Source organism: Hippocampus bargibanti, linkage group LG19 (assembly GCF_051943395.1).
Source record: "Hippocampus bargibanti isolate YZ-2025 linkage group LG19, ASM5194339v1, whole genome shotgun sequence".
NCBI classification, from domain to species: Eukaryota; Metazoa; Chordata; class Actinopteri; order Syngnathiformes; family Syngnathidae; genus Hippocampus; species Hippocampus bargibanti.
This window is the reverse complement of record NC_142752.1, coordinates 6,758,743-6,776,914: the sequence shown is the minus strand read 5'-3', so window position 1 is coordinate 6,776,914 and position 18,172 is coordinate 6,758,743. Positions and strand designations below refer to the sequence as shown.

General features: G+C 40.4%; 1 protein-coding gene across 1 annotated transcript in view; it reads right to left on the bottom strand.

Annotated features, from left to right (window-relative positions):
- Positions 1–18,172, bottom strand: part of mthfd1l (methylenetetrahydrofolate dehydrogenase (NADP+ dependent) 1 like) — a 30,452-nt gene that overhangs the window by 7,249 nt on the left and 5,031 nt on the right. Inside the window, exons 13-26 of the mRNA XM_089021703.1 lie at positions 17,610–17,656; positions 16,673–16,780; positions 16,523–16,597; positions 16,129–16,231; positions 15,228–15,304; positions 14,367–14,507; positions 13,151–13,219; positions 9,943–10,054; positions 4,820–4,959; positions 4,543–4,584; positions 2,219–2,322; positions 1,967–2,144; positions 409–516; positions 187–339 (exon numbers count right to left, since the gene is read on the bottom strand). Of these exons, the coding sequence (XP_088877829.1) occupies positions 187–339; positions 409–516; positions 1,967–2,144; positions 2,219–2,322; positions 4,543–4,584; positions 4,820–4,959; positions 9,943–10,054; positions 13,151–13,219; positions 14,367–14,507; positions 15,228–15,304; positions 16,129–16,231; positions 16,523–16,597; positions 16,673–16,780; positions 17,610–17,656 (1,457 nt within the window). The remainder of the gene's footprint in view (positions 1–186; positions 340–408; positions 517–1,966; positions 2,145–2,218; positions 2,323–4,542; positions 4,585–4,819; positions 4,960–9,942; positions 10,055–13,150; positions 13,220–14,366; positions 14,508–15,227; positions 15,305–16,128; positions 16,232–16,522; positions 16,598–16,672; positions 16,781–17,609; positions 17,657–18,172) is intronic.

Sequence of the window (18,172 nt, the reverse complement as noted above, 5' to 3'; positions counted from 1 at the left end):
ACCTTGTCATTGGCCAATCAAAGACCAATCCTCGTGGGGCATGGTGGTGAAACGGCAGGATGGGAAATGATGTTTTAAAGAACCTGCTCCCTTTACGGTTTACATTTTATCGTGATATCAGAGCTACAATGGCTGAAACTGATTGAATCTCATTTGTGCATTGTGAAATAACAACCTATTACATACCGCTCCCACGAGGGGATAGATGAAGCCAGCGCCGACGTTGGCGCGAACATCTCGGATGGGCAAAATGAACCCAGTGGGGGCGCCTTTCTTGTCCGGCATGTGGGACAGGGAAAGGTGAGTCTTGGCCATGCAGATTGGTAATGAACCATAGCCCTTAAAAAAAGAGAGAAAATTAGATTACAGTAGATAAAGTCCATTTCAGACAAATAAGTAAAATCTTACCTGTTGATCATAGTAATTTATTTTATCCATGGCCTCTGAGGACAAGTCAATGTCATCAGCTCCATACACCCTTTGAGCGATGGTTCGAATCTTCTCCACGGTTGGCATCTATTGCACACAAGAAAAAAAAAAGAGAGGACACGAGGAAATATTAGCTTGATGAATATGCATTTTTGAGACAAGAGTGATAAAGCAATGAATGTATTGACTAGAATCAAGTTGTGTACAAGCTTTATCGTCCTGCATTGTGATTATTTATATCATTGCCAGACGTGCAAAAAATGAGAGCAGCACAGTTTTTGAATGGAAAATAAAGATTAGGTGGCTCGTCTGGGCTTCCTCCCAACATTCGTAACATAGATTCTCTTCCCACCTTCAAGTCCCATCTCAAAACCCACCTGTTTAAAATTAATTTTTTTTGTGTAGCTCTCTCGCTCGTTTCTATTTATAATTGTATTTTATTTATTGCATTCTATTTGTGATTGTATTTTATTTATTATAGTACCTATGCTTGTCTGTGACTGTAAAGTGTACTTGAGAGCTTTGAAAGGCGCTTAAAATGTAATGTATTATTATTATTATTAATTCTTATTTTCAAAGAAGTTAGTCTTTCTTTTGATTGGTTCTCCTATTCAACCTATTAACTGCCAGCCATGTGCAAAATGTGTGTCCAGTCCAGTGCCAGGGATTTTGTTATTGTCACTCAAATTCCAGGATGCATAGAATATTGAGTTTTAGGACAAAAATAAACATTCAAGACAGCGTTAGAAACCTTAGACTCTCTTCTTTAATAAGAAAAAAAATAGTTAATTCCTAAGTTATATGGGTCGGGAGTTATATAATGTTGAAATGAGGGTGGTGGTCCAAAATAGAATGAAATACATACATATTGGTTTAAATAGCGCTTGAACAACAGCTGAAGCTGGAACAAAGTACTAACATGGACAAAAGGCAAATGCTGCCACCTCGTGAGACGGAAAAACATTGCCAGAGGTCTGACCAGCGCTTTATGGGCACCCGGCCGCAAAAAAAAACCCAAAACCCAAACAAATTCGAGAATGGCGCTCCACGTCATATTTTCAATTCCCGAATAAATTCCGGAATGGCAATGAATGAGTTAATCCTAAAAGATTTGCAAATGTTGTCTTTTACATTGAAAAATGACACTCAACAATTTTTTCATTGACGTCAATGACCAGGATAAACTCTAAAACACAGACAAAGTAACATATTTCTTTAAAAAAAATCAACGTTGTGCACGTTGAAAATCAGATTATTGGAAGTAATGTGATGAAACTTGTATGAAAGTAAAGCACTGTGCTTCTGTTGTCGGATGCTTGGCCAGCATGCAGATGCATACTGTAGAAAAGGGCGGAGTTAGGATCGGTTAATTGGAGGCACATATTCCCAGGCATGCTAACTCAAAACAGCTGATCCCCGAATTCCACCACCCCCTGACCCCCATTCCTCTCTTAGATGACTATTCTCCTAATCTCCATAAAATTTTAAAGTTGGAAACTTCCCATTGGAATAAATTATGACCCACCTACAGTCTCACCTCAATATCGTAGAGGAACCGGAAGTCGCTGGGTCTGTCGCAAGCGGCTTTCACCGCCCGGGCAAGTTCCACAGCACCTCGTCCTCCCTGCGCCCAGTGGTGGCACGGAACCGCGTCGGATGCCCCGCACTCTTTGGCGAGCCGACACACGAGCTCTATCTCGGGCTGGGTGTCTGTCCTGAAAGTTAGCAGCGTTCCGTAGCATCAACAACAATAAAACAGCAAAAAAAGTCGAGATGGAATAATTCTTACTTAAAGACATTCAGCGCTACCACGACCGGAACGCCAAACAGATGAGCGATCTCGATCTGCTTTCGCAGATTGCTGAGGCAGCCATGTTTAACAAGAGTGAGATTCTGTGAGAAGAAGAAAAAGAAATGATCAATGAAGTGTCGTGAAAGTCGCGTCGTTGAGCGCATATTGTAACATGGCTGGCTCAAGTTAACAAGTTGAATGAATTTCCCTGATATGATAAACACCTTACTCATCAAGAAGATAAAGTCCAAGATGGTGCCCGAGTAGTCAAAAACAACAACAAAATAAAGCAAGTACTGTCATGAACCTTGGTTTTTTTGTCTGTTTTTGTGTTTTCTTTTGTCACTGTGTTGTTGTACATCGTGTGGAACGTATTGTTTTTCAGCATTTTTGGCCACGACATTCATCAAGGAGGAGTCTGGATGGATTGGATGTACCTTTATTCGTTTCGCAGTGGAGAAATGTACATTTCACAGCAGCAAAGTTATGAAAGGAAAAGGAAAGGAAAGAAAGAAGTAGAAAAACAAAATACTGGAGCTGCTGGAAAGTAAGCCCCTTTCGCAGCGCCATCTTGAAGTAAAAAAAAACAAAAAAAATAAGTAAATAACAAATAATATGACTGCTGTGTGGTTGCACTTTTTCGGCAGCAAAAATATGCCAGCACCGTTTTTTATTTGGGAGAAATGTACAGGAGATGTGAGGCAATCTCTTTTCATCAATGGATGCTACAGATTCGTGTTTGCTTTCAACATTTATCTTATATTCGACGTGCACATTCCACCATGTCTTTTGTGTTGTCATATTCTTTGTTATTTAGTTTTTTGTTCTTTTGACTTCATGATGGCGCCGCAAGAGCGGCTGCCTTTACAGCAGGTCCTGTATTTTGGTTTTCTACTTCATTCTTTCCTTTCCACTTCATTTCAAAACTTTGCTGCTGTGAAATGTAAAATTCTCCACTGCAAAACTAATAAAGGCTAAATCAATCCAATCACATCAGAATCAGAAAGCCTTCAATTGTCCCACAATGGGGAAATTTGCAATCTACAGCAGCAAAATTGAAGAGGGCAGGTTGAAAAAAATATATTTTCAGTGTAGCCCTAAAACATGTTTGATTTGCTATTTCACCATCCGACTAATGACATCGAACAACATATTGTAGAAGTGTTCATGACGTGGGAGTCTGATTTAGCCTGCCAAGCACATGAACCGCACATCGTTACACCCACGTTTGACCGCAGCGTGTGCAGCCTTCCAAGCAGAACCACGCTGGTCTCATAAATTCATTTCGCCAGCTCTGTTTTGCCCTAACAACTTCTGGTTCTTATTACAGGCTTGACAATTAAGCGACACTGCTACATTATTTAGTCAGCTGAATCTGCATTGGCGTGCGCTTAATCCAAGCCAGATATGAGGATAACACCTCCTCCGCATTACGGGAACAACCACATTTAAAGTTGGTTTCAGCTGTCAGTCAAGTCCCGACTCTTTATCGCATTAGCGGGTTAAATAAATGTATTAGGTGTCGGCATGAAAATCGAATAGATGGAACCGCCCTAAAGGGAATACAATACAATAAAGCAGGGGTGTCAAAGTCGGTCCTCGAGGGCCGCTGTCCTGCCTGTTTTCCAGCTCTCCCAGGAGCAACACACCTGATTCAAATGATCAGCTCATCAGCCAGCTCTGAAGCAGCATCAAAATGGTCCTGATGATTTGAATCAGGTGCGTTGCTCCTGGGAGAGCTGGAAAACAGGCAGGACGGCGGCCCTCGAGGACCGACTTTGGACAGCCCTGCAATAAAGCCAATAAAGCCCAATATAGAGCCTTTAAAATCACTGCAGACGTAACAAAGCAAGATATATATATATATATATATATTACATAAAAAACGGAATATTGTTCCACATAGAAGGCGCATCGGATTATACGGCGTGCTGTAGGCTTTTGAGAAAATGCAATGCTTTTTAGGTACACCTTACAGAGTGAATATGACAGTACATGTAAGTCAGATTTCATTTTTTCGAGTTTGCAGTTGAAATAGACCTCCCACCACATGAATTAAAACCTGTTTTGAACTATGCATAAGTGCAAATGTCACGGGTTCATCAAAAAGAAAGCTGACTTGCAGCTGGGCTGCCAAACAATGTTACAGATATAAGCGAATGACTGATTGGTAATCGAAGTCTTGCCTCGCCTAATGAATTTACGGAGGTTTTGGATGGGCCTCAAACATCCTGACCTCCACGCCTAAATGTAATTAGCAAGTGGCGAGAAATACCTTTCTATTTATTTGCAAGATTGAAAAAAAAGATAGGGTCTCATACCTCCTCTATGTATTCTCGTGGAAGCGGCACGCCGGCGGATACCTGAAAACAAAAATAATCACGTGTTATGAATTTGGAACACATTTTGAAAGGTTTGTGTCAAATCTTGACATTTCAAAGTTCTCGAAAACACAATGTGAAAGAAAAGGAGATGATATAAATCGTGAACAAGACGCAGGCTTGTATAAGACGTACGATTTACGATCAGGGGGAATAATATGTTGACAAAATTCCAGCAGGCAAAATGACACAATGGCGGTATCTCAGTCTTACTTACATTTGGGCCTCCGCCGTGCATCTTCAGAGCCCGAACAGTCGCAACGAGCACCACCGCACTGGGCCTCAAACCCGAAGTCCGGCATTTAATGTTGAAGAACTTCTCCATCCCAATGTCGGCCCCAAAGCCAGCTTCGGTCACTGTAAAGTAATGCATCAAATTGTAGTTGGGACAATATTCACAGGCCTTTCATTTAATATTTTAATGTGTTTAGAATGTGCAATTGTTTTTATTTTCCTTAGTAGTTCTGTGTGGCGTCTGAAAGAGTCACAAAGACTCCCTCTGGAAAGGATATCCATAACCACCCGCCTTGAGAACCGGGAAAATGAAAGCAAATATGTCCTCCAAGTGCGTATGATAATGCTTGAACAACACTTGCTTGTTTGAACCAAACTGGAACGACGACACAGATGTATTTCAGAGCTACAACCAGTTTAATTGAAGCTTGAGCAGACCTCGCCCATGTTCCCATTTAAAATTAGCTAAAAAACAGGAAAAGCGATACCGGCACCTTAAACTAAATATTGTTTCAAAAATCTATGGATGAACAATTAGACAATCAACATTAATCGGTGCTTGACATCAGTTTTTTTTAACTCATTCAGTGCTAGATGTGCAAAAATGTATCCACTCATTGCAGCGTAAAAAAACTTTAGACTCTCTTCTTTCACTAGAAAAAAAAGTTAATTCCTAAGTAATATAGGTCTGGAGTTATATGAGCTTGAAATGAGGAGAGCTGTCCAAAATACAACGCAATACATACATACATACATATGGCACTTTAACAACAGCTGAAGCTCGAACAAAAAGCTATCATGTAATAAAAGGGAAATGCTGACCCCTTGTGGAAGGGAAAAACATTGCCAGAGGTCTGGCCAGCGCTTTATCGGCACCCAAGCAAGAAAAAACAAAATCCAAACGAATTCGGGAATGGCGCTCTGTTATATTTTCAATTCCCGAATAAATTTGTGAATGGCAGTGAATGAGTTAAGAAGCATGAATTGAAAGGATGAATTGAAAGGATCAATGAAATAAACAAATGGTTGCGTGAAGTGACCGTTCATTGCACCGATGGGCTATTTGTGACCAAGAGGGAAAGCCCCTCTCTTGTCAATTCATTGTGACTTGCTGCGGGTCACAGAGAAAGCTAGTTGATTCTCCCATGTGTAAGCTAAATGAATTATCCATGTGATCACGTCATGTTTTTGAGCCATCAAAAGATAACCACTAACTTCCACAAGTCAACAAGTATGGCATTTGGCATGTGGGCAACCCCCCTCTGAGCGTAATGAGCAAACGGCTAACCCACTTAACATTTCAAAATCGAATGAATGTGATAGCACTGACGTGAATGGGATGCATGTTGAGAAACACGGCAAGGAAATCGACGTGATTTGGTTTAAGCGACAGCAGGTTGGTCTCGTGGTGAGTGTGTTTGCAGTCCCTTCAACATGCTCCCACAATCCCAAATGATGGCTTTGAGATTAATTGAAGCTTGAATTGATCAAAATAAGTGAATCGTGTTCGTCTTCATCAATTAGTAGCATGTATGAGCTCCCAGGGTTCATTTTAAATGGATGTCTTTCAGTAAAACCGGACGGGAAGGAAGAAAACAAGAAAGGTCAAAAGGTCATTGACTATCCATTTAAAAAAACACATACTAACACCAAAACGGATGCAAACTCAACCAAAACAAAGCATTTTTGAAGAATAAAAACATAAAACATTGTCAATAAAAAAATTCAAAGTCACTGGATTTTAAAACACGTAAAAAGGAAATAATAATCAACTATAATGAAAAATGTTTAATTTATTTATCAAATTATATAATGAGGGTATAGAGATAAACAGTATACTGGGTAAATGGGTCAACAAATTAAAAATCAAATTCTTGTAAACACAATTAGAAGAAAATAAGAGGGCGAGGGAACAGATTTTTAATGAAAAATAAAGACCGCCCCATAGTTTCCATGAACCAAGAGGATGCCACGTGTGACCACTTGTAAGTTTCCGTCTCTGGGTGATGACCTTGACCCATCGCCAGAGACAGGATGGACATGACGGTGGATACCATGCGAAGGGGGAAAAAAAGAACAAGCAACTAGCAATATGTACTTCCTACTAGGCCATTTTTCCATCATATAATGTTAACTTAGTGTATTGTGCTTCGTTACACATGGCAGTCATCAAATCAATCCTGTGATCTCCCATCACGGTTTGGTTCGTGTCGCCACAAAAATGGACAAAATGCGACTTCAACGAACAGTTAGGATGGCGGGTAAAATCATATCCACTCTTGAGGACTTGCACACTGCAAGAATCAAGACAAGAGCACAAAAAAAATCCTACTGGAACTTCCGCACCCTGCCCACCACCTTTTCCAGCGAGTCCCTTCAGGCAGGCGCTAACGATCAATGTGCACCAAAACCAGCCGACATTTAAATAGCTTCTTCCCCCTTAGCCAGTAACTGTCTAAACAGTAACATTTCAGCCAACAGAGCGATTTCACTTAAGGTCAAGGTGACTTGAAAAACGATAACACAGAGTCCGATGAAGCGCGGCCATGAATTTCAGCGCAGCCCGAGCGCTAATGTGTCTGTGTCCTTCAGCGAGTTCACCGAGAGTTCATTTTTCAACGAGATGCTTGAGTGGGTCTTGCCAAAACATCTCCAAAAAAAATCAGTACCTTTGTTTTAGTCGCCGTTTGCTATTTGTAAGCATGTTTGCTTATTTTTGTGAAGACACCTGAAAGACTTTCATCTGGACTCCTTGCGTTTAATTTCTTTTTATTCAATCTGCCTTTCATCTCATTTGATGCTCTTGTGCTCAAAATATACGCATGAAATATTATTTTCCCATCACTATTTTTTCAGAAGACTGTTCATTTTTCACTGTTTTTGACGCAATCTCACACAATTCCACACCTTAGCGATTATCTCAAAGGATTAGCAGAGGTGGCTATGGTGGGGGGTAGATTTTTAAAGTTGAGACAGCAAGTTGATGTGACCGGAAGGAAGCGTGTTTGCTCGGGTAGGGGGGTCATCATGCATCCCAGCTGCCGCTCTGGGGGAAGACGGGCGGGAGGTCGAGTTCCTCGCATACCCGAGCGTCGAGTAACAATCTCACAGACAGGTAGAGCTTGATGACGTCTTGCGTAATTTTCTCCAGACCCAAATATTGTGTTTACCCAAGCAAATGAGTGAATACGACGGCATTAAGTGCAGACGGCGGATGACCTCAAATGACACCCAAAAAGCAGATTTTGTCAATTTGTCACGGGCTGCCTTAATGCAGAACAGATTGACAATGAATTTGTGCGGTGCACATTTAAATTGTAGAATTTAGCATCCGATGAAGTAACGTGGAACGATGACACCGGTGCATCACTTTGGACATGAGAGCAGCACCACAGTTTTTGAATTGAAAATAATAATAATATAATAATACATTTCATTGATAAGCGCCTTTCAAAACTCTCAAGGTCACTTTACAGTCACAGGATAAAATAAAGATTAGGTGGCAAATCTGGGCTTGTCTGGAAATACATTATATTCTAATAAGTTAGTCTTTGTTTTGATTGGTTCTTGTGTTTAATTTATCATAGAAAACACATCTTTGGGTCTTTAACTTATTCAGTGCCAGAAATGTGCAAAAATGTGTCCACTCCAGTGCCAGGGTTTTTGTCATATTCACTCAAATTCCAGGACCCACAGAATATTGAGTTTTAGGGCTACATAAATATTCAATGCAGCGTGAGGAACTTTCGATTATTTTCTTTCATCAGAAAAAAATAGTCAAATTATATGGGTCTGGAGTTATATGAGCCTGAAATGAGGGCAGCTGTGCAAACTACAATGCAAAACATACATATTGGTTTATACAGCGCTTTAACAACAGCAGAAGCTGGAACAAAGCACTAACATAGAAAAAAAGGGATATGCTGTCCCCTTGTGGAAAAGAAAAAACATTGCCAGGGGCCTTGGAAGTGCTTTATCGGCACCCAAGCATGAAAAAAACAAAACCCGAACACATTCGGAACATAGGTTGACTGATGGAAAACAAGTGTGGATGTTTTTCTTTTTTTGCTTTTCCTTTTTTAATGAGATTTCCAGTGTTTTGAAACCCAACACTGATTACCTCATAACAGCTGACTGCCCGTGTTCAACGTGTTAAAGTGTTGTTTACCTGTGATTGCGCACACAACGGAGCTTTGTGTATACATCTAAATAGTTCAACAGTAGCCACAAAGCCTCGCCAAACCCACATACACACATTCCAAACATGTTTCAGCCGCCAAAGTAAACGGAGACAACAAGAACAGATGGATAGATAAAAAAGGCTCATGTACTCCTTGGCGTTGAAAGGATTAGCACGGCTTACTCCAAAATTCCTGAGGGTTTTAAGATTATCAATTTACTTCCTTCCTTCCTTATTCTCTGTCTGTTTTCATGCAATCTTCTCACCAATTTCCTAGAAAGCTTCATCGGATAGCAATGCCAAAGTAGAAATAAGGTGGGCCAAAGGTCGAGAGACGAGGGAAGTAATTCCAAGTTTAAGGCCAGAGTGTATTTTCATTCACTGCCATTCCCGAATTTATTAGGGAAATGAAAAGCACGACGTGGAGCGCCATTCCCGAATTTTTGTTTTTTCTTGTTGCCAATAAAGCGCTGGTCAGACCTTTTGCAATGTTTTTCCCTTCCACAAGGGGGCATCATTTGCCTTTTGTCCATATTAGCGCTTTGTTACAGCATCCACTGTTGTCAAAGCGCTATATAAATCAATATGTATGTATTGTATTGCATTTTGTACAGCCGACCCCATTTCAAGCTCAGATAACTCCAGACCCATATAACCATATCACAAGTAAACTCAAAATATAAACTCTTTTTTGTGATAAAAGAAGAGAGTCTAAAGTTTCATACGCTGAATAGAATGTCCATGTAGTCAGAAAACTGAATATTCTGTGGGTCCTACAATTTGAGTGAAGACGACAAAAACCCTGGAATGGAGTGGACACATTTTTGTCACATTGTTTGGCAATGAATTAGTTAAAATGTAACTCCTTTTTTCCGTCATGAGTATGGGTAACACTTGATCTGTATGCGCAGACGGCGTGCACTTGCCCACAAAGCCGTCCCGTCCCACCAACTTCAAAGCCAGCTTGTCTGCGATGACCGAAGAGTTGCCATGGGCAATGTTGGCGAAGGGCCCGGCGTGGACAAACACTGGTGAACCCTGCAACAATGGCAAAGGGGTACACGAGACACACAAACGTTTAGTCGGACGGTGTAACCAACAGCAACAAGCCCTGCTCCGATTGAAATTGGAAAGGACCTCTTTTCTTTCATGCGACATCTTTCGAGGGTAATGTTGGGGGGGCAAGTGTCTCAGTGTGGGCTGGCAGAACATACAGTGAACAAACTGGGGGTTTTAAAAAAAAGTTCAAAGCAGGCTCGGCTAACAAAATGTGACAGCATCATTTTTTTCTCCTCTTGATTAACTAATTCACTGCCATTCAGGAATGTATTCTAGATTTGAAAATATGACGCAGAGTGACATTCCCAAATTTGTTCGAGCATTGTTTTTTCATGCTTGGGTGCAGATAAAGCACTGGCCATGGCCTCTGGCAATGTTTTTTTCTTTTCCACAAGGGGGCAGCATTTCCCTTTTTCCATGTTAGCGCTTTTTTCCCGCTTCAGCTGTTGTTAAAGCGCCATCTAAACCAATATGTATGCATTGAATTGAATTTTGGACAGCCGCCCTCATTTCAAGCTCATATAACTCCAGACCCATACAACCTAGAATTAACTTTTTCTCTGATGAAAGAAGAGAGTCTAAGATTTCTAACGCTGTATTGAACGTTTATGTAGTCGTAAAACTCAATATTCTGTGGGTCCTGGAATCTGAGTTACAATGACAAAAAACTTGGCACTGCAGAGCACATATTTTTGCACCTGTTTGGCAGTGAATGAGTTAATGAAACAAAATGGATGGGAAACCCACAGTGTCCAGGTCATAAAAAAGGCCCACAAGAGGATTTGAGCAATCATCTCAGTCTGTTCTAAATTTTCAAACTTTGAAAGAACAATGCTGATGCACAACCACCAGGAGATGGCATTGGCACTCCAGTTTAGGTTTCAAATCAGCAGAATTTGAGTCCACTGAGAGCAACCGCTACATGAGAAAATAAATGAATAAATAAATAAATAAATAAATAAATAAATAAATAAATAAATGCATAAATAAACGTACTTCCTCAATTTTTTTGGTTGCTCAGTCTAAAGAAAGAAACATAAGTGATTTGGTGTTATCTTGGTCTGGTGTCAATGGAGTAATGTTGAGGTTATTTGGTTAGGATTTTAGTAAGCATCATGGAAGTTTGATTTGCTTTCGCGGGCCAAAAAAAATGATGTGGCGGGCCGGATTTGGCCCCCGGGCCTTGACTTTGACAACTATGATTTAGACAAAAGCCACCTGCATTGTTGCACTTATTCAAATGGCATTCAAGTGTGCTAAGAGAGCCACAGATGTCACTGGACTGAAGAATACCCTCCATTTTCTTTCTTGTTTCACTGATGAGTGAACTATATCATCCGGTATTCCAAAAACAATCAATATATCTTTGTGTGGTAAATCGGATGGCATATGAGGAAAAGGTGGAAGACAAATGGGGCTAAGCAATCCATTGTTAAGACTGCGGGAGGAAAAAGGAAGGATGGAGGGGGCCACATGTGATTTTCTAAGCTTTTGTTTACATTCCCCTCCAATTGTTAACATCAACGCTTTCACGTCGGTGAAAGAGATCAACCCATTCTTAACACGTTTCGGACCAATGCTAACAATGTTGTGCTTCGGCCACCTTACCCCCTCAACTTTGAATCGTTCCAATTGACCCTTTCCAACATCCGCAAGTTAATGAAAAGTTCCGTGATGGGAAGTGATGAAAGAAAAAGTAGAAAGTTGTCCAACATTCACCGGATGGATGTGATTTTTTTTTAGGGGGGGGGGCAAAATGAAGGTCATGATCAAAACAGGAAGTTGGCTCATTTCATATGTCATGTGTGTGTCTGTATAAAAAAAATCCCAAGTATGGAGACCACAAACGACTCGCAATCTACACTGAATGGGAAAATTCACACGGAGCCCCACCCCCCAGACCACAAAATCAGCTCCCTGACCAGAATCACAGGAAACGTCTCAAAAACAACACGGCCACAGCGTTTCCTCTGAAAAAACAAGGGGACAAAAATTATCGCATCTCTGCTGTGTGCCCTTTCCACCCCAGCCGCCAAAAACGGGCAATTTGGAACATTCCAAACAAACAAAAAGACACCTCGAAAACATTTCAGTCCCCTCCCTGTGAACCTTTTGTGGTGGACAATACGATGCAACTTGAGCAAGACATTTGGATGGCACATGTCTGTCAAGGAATGTCAGAAATAAGTGTGATTTTTCGCACATTTTAAAAAAGTCACACCAGATGCCGACATGGACTTTGTTAGGCATTCAATTAAATTCTTTGTCGGATGCGGTGAGTCGCGGCAAGTTCATGGCGGAACAGCAGATACATTCCGGGTCTTCTATTCTGACTGTTTTCCAGAAGCGAATCATGTAAGAATTTTGTTTTATGGTGAAAACTCTCGAAAATACAAACTAGAAATTACAAGAAGTTGTTCTCCGCCCACCATCACAGAAATGTTAAGACGCAATGTGAGCAAGACAATAAACTTCCCCAAGATGACTAACTTGCTCTTTAGCTTGCGAACCAACGCAAAGAAAGAGTCCATACCTCAACTTCTAAGAGTTTCTTAATTGTTGTAAAAAATAAAAATATCATTCAATGCATAGCGGATGCTTATGTGGAAATGTCGTGGCTTGGAATTGAAGCAGATTTACGTGGGACAGGAGATGTGAGACAATCTCTTATCGTCAATGGATGCTACAACTTAGTGTTTGTTTTCAACATTTAGTTTGTAGAAGACATTCAAATTCCACCATGACGTCTAAGATCCACTGGTGAAAAGGACGCATTGATCCTCTCCTCTTTCATGTAGAACTGCTTCATGCAACACAGAGGGTGCAGAAAGTGCTTAAATGACTATCTGTGTCTTTTCTGTTGTCACAATATTTGTTTTTTTTCTTGTTGTTTTGACTTCAAGACGGTGCCACGAGAGTGGCTGCCTTCACAGCAGCTCCTGTATTTTGTTTTTGTACTTCTTCATTTCCTTTCCTCTTACTTTCATCACTTTGCTGCTGTCAAATGTAAATTTCTCCACTACAATAGACCAATAAAGTATAATTCAATCCAATCCAAGTGGTCATGAGACTCACCTCAAGGGTTTGCATCAGCGTGGGCTTGACGGCATCCTTCATAAGCACGGCCAATGCCCCGCTCACACCCTGACAGCAGACAGAAAAATCCGGGCTGGTGATTGGATATGATTTTGTGTAGCAAGGACACATCAGAGTCGACAACAACATGAATACAGTCATAACTAAAGTAGCACGGCTTTAAGTGGACGGTATTCGAAGACCAAATTCTAGAAAAAGAGTTTAAAATTGTTCAAGATGAAGAAATTAGATTCAAGAGGCGTGATGCTGATGAATTCATTCACTGCCATTCACGAATTTATTCGGGAATTGAAAATATGATGTCGAGCGTCATTCCTGAATTTGTTCGGGTTTTATTTTTTCTTGTTTGCGTGTCGATAAAGCGCTGGCCATAGCCCCTGGCAATTTTTTCTTTTCCACAAGGGGGTAGCATTTCACTTTTTTTCCATGTTAGTGCTCTGGTCCAGCTTCAGCTGTTGTTAAAGCACTATGGAAACTGATATGTATGTATTGATGTGTATTTTGTACATCTGCCCCCATTTCAAGCTCATATAACTACAAACCCATATAATTTAGGAATTTAGGATTTATTTCTGATGAACGACGAGAGTCTACGGTTTCTTACGCTGTATTGAATGTTTAGATAGCCCTAAAATGTAATATTCTGTGGGTGCTGGAATTCAAGTGACAATGAGAAAACCATATTTTTGCACGTCTGTCGGTGAATGAATTAATAGCTTGGTTTAAAGCGGTGTTCCAAGACAATTATGTCATACCCTGTCTTTCCACAGATCCTTAAGAGTGGGGTGGTAAGAGACTAATGTGATTTTATTGCGCAGCCTACGCTGCCACTGAAATAACACATGCCAAAGTCTTCCATGGGAAACCAGAGCCGGTTGACCTTGTCGGCTGGACCTGCTGAGAGGTGCTTAAATGAGATGTTTTCCTTCACATTTTTTTTCATGGTGGTGGGGGGGCTGTGGGGGTGGATTTACCATGTTGTTTTGGCCGGTTCAACTGCAAATCGAGGACATCTGCATTCATTGTGAAAGCAGACTTGTCACAAAGAAAGACTTAATAGTTGCAATTCTAAACACACATGAATGAAAGTAACTTTTTTTCCCTTGCAGGACTGCCGAGACATCGCCTTGATAAAATTGAGCGGGGAGGGAGTGTCTGTTCTCACACTGCGGGGTTTCAAAGATCAAACACCCACCAGGTCCTCCGCGGTGACAGGCTGTCCGGAACGGCTGGTCCCCACCACCACGCGCGCCAATCTTTGTTTCATGTCCTCCAGGCTGTCTGCCAGAGCCAAGATAGCCATGATCTCGCTGGCCACCGCAATGTCGAAGCCTGTCTGGAGTGTGTGACAACAAAATGCACAATGTAAACTACAAGAAGAAGAAAAAAGCAATGAGGAGATGGATGCTTAGGATGGTCCAAGTTGAGTAATGCACATTTATGGTATAAAACTTTGTTGGGAACACAAATTTAAGCAAATTCCCCCCTCTGTTGGAAAACCCTTAGGGTCAAAATCATATTTAGTGAAGGATGAATGTAAATGTAAGCATGTGCTGAACCCGTTGAGAAGCTACGCTAGGCGTAAGGATGTGGATCATTTATCGCCTTCTTCAAATATTTGCTTAGACTTTGGCTTACTGGCTTCCAACTGGAGGAGAAATTTTCACGTGCAGGATTTCATTAACAGTCCTCAATGATTATATAAATGAAATACTACATCCTTTTTTTTCACAGCGAGGTAGGTCACCTAAAGCTGACCTATTAACAACACCAAAGAGCATCAAAACATTTTTTTTGCTGATTTTTGTCTCTGTTGTAAACTCACACACTGAAGGACAAGGTATTATCTGCTTTTAATTCATTTTTATTGTGGCACAAAATACCTAGATTTTTTTTCATTGAGCAATAACTCAGTTCTCAAAATCTAATCCTGCCAAATATTAGAATTGGCCTCCTGAAAAAAAATGTATCGTTAGTGATTTTTTTTCTGCAATCCCAAAAAATGGTTTCATCTATGTGCAATGATCACTTAAAAAAATAACATAAAAAAGCAAACCTCTCTGATTTGTCCTTTTTCCGTGCTGGCCTGCCCAACGGTTATCTTCCTCAAAAAGCGGTCATTTGTATCAACCACTGAAAAACAATAAAAATAAATAAACAAGAGTCTTCTCGCAGTACTATTACTAATAATAATACATTGAATTTCTAAGCGCCTTTCAAAACTCTCAAGGACACTTTACAGTCACGGAATAAGAACCTTTTTTTTTTTACTGTTCTACTGAAGTAAAGACGCAACCATAGAAACACCCAAAAACGTGTTAAAATGCTCTTCTCGATTCCTCATTTTTTAGGATGCTAAAATGTTTAGGGGCACTGCTGCTGTTAATAAATAAATAGATTCCTAAATAAATAAATAAATAAATACATTCCTAAATTCCTAAATAAATATATTACTAAATAAATAAATAAAAACAACCCACGGTTCCTTTTAGTTCAGAGGATGGGTGCTTGTTTTTTTAGTGTGTGCTTTTAACTCATTCCCTCCCAGACGATGTGCAAATATGTGTCCACTCCAGTGCCAGAGTTTGTGTCATTTTACCTCAAGTTCCAGGACCCACAGAATATTGAGTATTTGGACTACATAAACATTCAATGCAGTGTAAGAAACCTTAGACTCGCTACTTTCATCAGAGATAAAAAAGTTTATTTTGAGCTTAATTGGCTCAGAGCTATCTGCATTGAAAGTGAGGGTGACTGTACAAAAGGCAAAACGCTGCTCCACGTTATGCCTTTCAATTCTCAAATAAATTCAGGAACGGCAGCGAATAAGTTAAAAATAATGCCCACTGGACTAAATATTACATCTCTGAATGTCAGCATACAACCAACACAGCTCACTGCTGTTCATGTCTCTTTTATGTATTTATTTGTTTTTTGTTTTGTTGTTTTTTTGGTACCTCTCTGCCAGGTGATCTTGGATGGGTCGAGGTCAAGACGAACAAAAGAACTCACTTCCTGTGGCGTGAGAGAGGCAGGGTCACTTTTGTTGATGCCAAGACGCTGGAACGAAAAGAGACAAGATGTAAGAACAAATTGCGCTATTCTTCCTGCAAGACGTGGGCTTTCTTTAAAACGACTCAACTTTGTGTTTGTTAGGACATTTGCAATATTAAATTAAAAGAAATGGTACTGGTTCACTTTTGGGGACAATCCCATTAAATGACCATCACCTGATAAATATTTCACAAGGGGTCCCAAATTGAGTTCTGTATAATTCTGAAAACCAATTCATTTTTACTGTCCTAACCAAGCAACTTTCCAAAGAATTATGACATAACTGATCCCACTTACACGCAGCCTGGCAACCTGGATGGGTGAAAATCGTCTCACTCCGTTGACTGACGGGACCAGTCTACTGTATAGAGCCTTAGTATAGGACAAAAGAGACAAAGCAGTTGATTTGAGGGAACGCAAACCCTTTTGGTGAAATTATCTTCACACCTTGTCCGACTGGGTGGCCTCATGAAGCATCCTGGCGTCAATGGCTGCCGCCACCAAGTTGTTTGCAGCGGTGATGGCGTGAATGTCACCCGTCAGATGGAGGTTGAACTTAAAACGCAGATGGAAATGCAATGATACTATCAGAACTACTAAAATACATTCATTAACTCATTCATTGTGAGACTTTAAAAGCTTTCTTATTCTTATTATTCTAAACTCATTCACAACCAGACAATATACAAAAATGTGTCCACTCCAGTGCCAGGGTTTTTGTCATTTTCACTCAGATTGCAAGACCCACAGAATATTGAGTTTTAGGACTACATCAACATTCAATACAACGTTAAAAACCTTAGATTATCTTCTTTCATCAGAAAAAAATGAGTTAATTCCTAAATTATATGGGTCTGGGGTTACATGAGCTTGAAATGGGGGCGACTGTACAAAATACAATACAATACATTGATTTATACAGCACTTTAACAACAGCTGAATCTGTAACAAAGCGTTAAGATAGACAAAAGGCAAATTCTGCCTCCTTGTGGAAAAAAGAAAAACATTGCCAGTGGTCTGACCATCGCTTTAATGCCACCCCTCGCAAAAAGAATTAATAAAAAAAAGAACAAAATCGGGAATGGCGCTCCACGCCACACTTTGCAATCCCCGAATATAATTCAGAAATAGCATTGAAAGAGTTAAAAAGTGGTATTTTCCCAAACAATGTCATTCTCTTTATTTCTCAGGGTTTCTCTTAGCTAGATATTGTGCAAGACATGAGCTTCTTTGCCTTATTTGCATGGTTGGAGCTTTGAAGATGAACTTCTTGGCTTGTGTCCCACTTGTCAATGTCAACCCTTTGACTCTGTAACTTTGAAGATTTTTTTTTTCTAGGGAAAACGAATCCTGCGAAGGGAGGCTGTGTGAGTGTGTCTCTTACCTCCTCCATTGGGATGACCTGAGCATATCCCCCTCCTGCAGCTCCCCCTAGACACAAGGAGAAAAAAAGCCGTCAGATGCATATAACAAGAGAGGGACACAAAGACAAAGTGCTGAGTACTGGACTCGGAATGAACTGCTCACTCCATGACACAAAAGGGGTTTAGGGTATGGAATGACAGCTACATGCTGACAAGACACACACACACAAACGAAACTTATAAAGCTAATAAAATTCTTTCAAAATCCAGCCATTAACTCATTCACCACCATTCACAAATTTATTTGTAAATAGAAAATATGACATAAAGCGCCATTCCCGAATTTGTTAGGGTTTTGTTTTTTCTTGTTTGGTTGCCAATAAAGTGCTGGCCATGGCCTCTGGCAATGTTTTTTTCCGCAAGGGGGCAGAATTTCCCTTTTTTCCATGTGTGCGCTTTGTTCCTGTATAAATCAATATGTATTGTATTTTGGACAGCTGCCCTCATAGAAAACTCATATAACTCCAGACCCCATATAACTTAGGAATTAACTTTTTTTCTGATGAAAGAAGAGAGTCTAAGG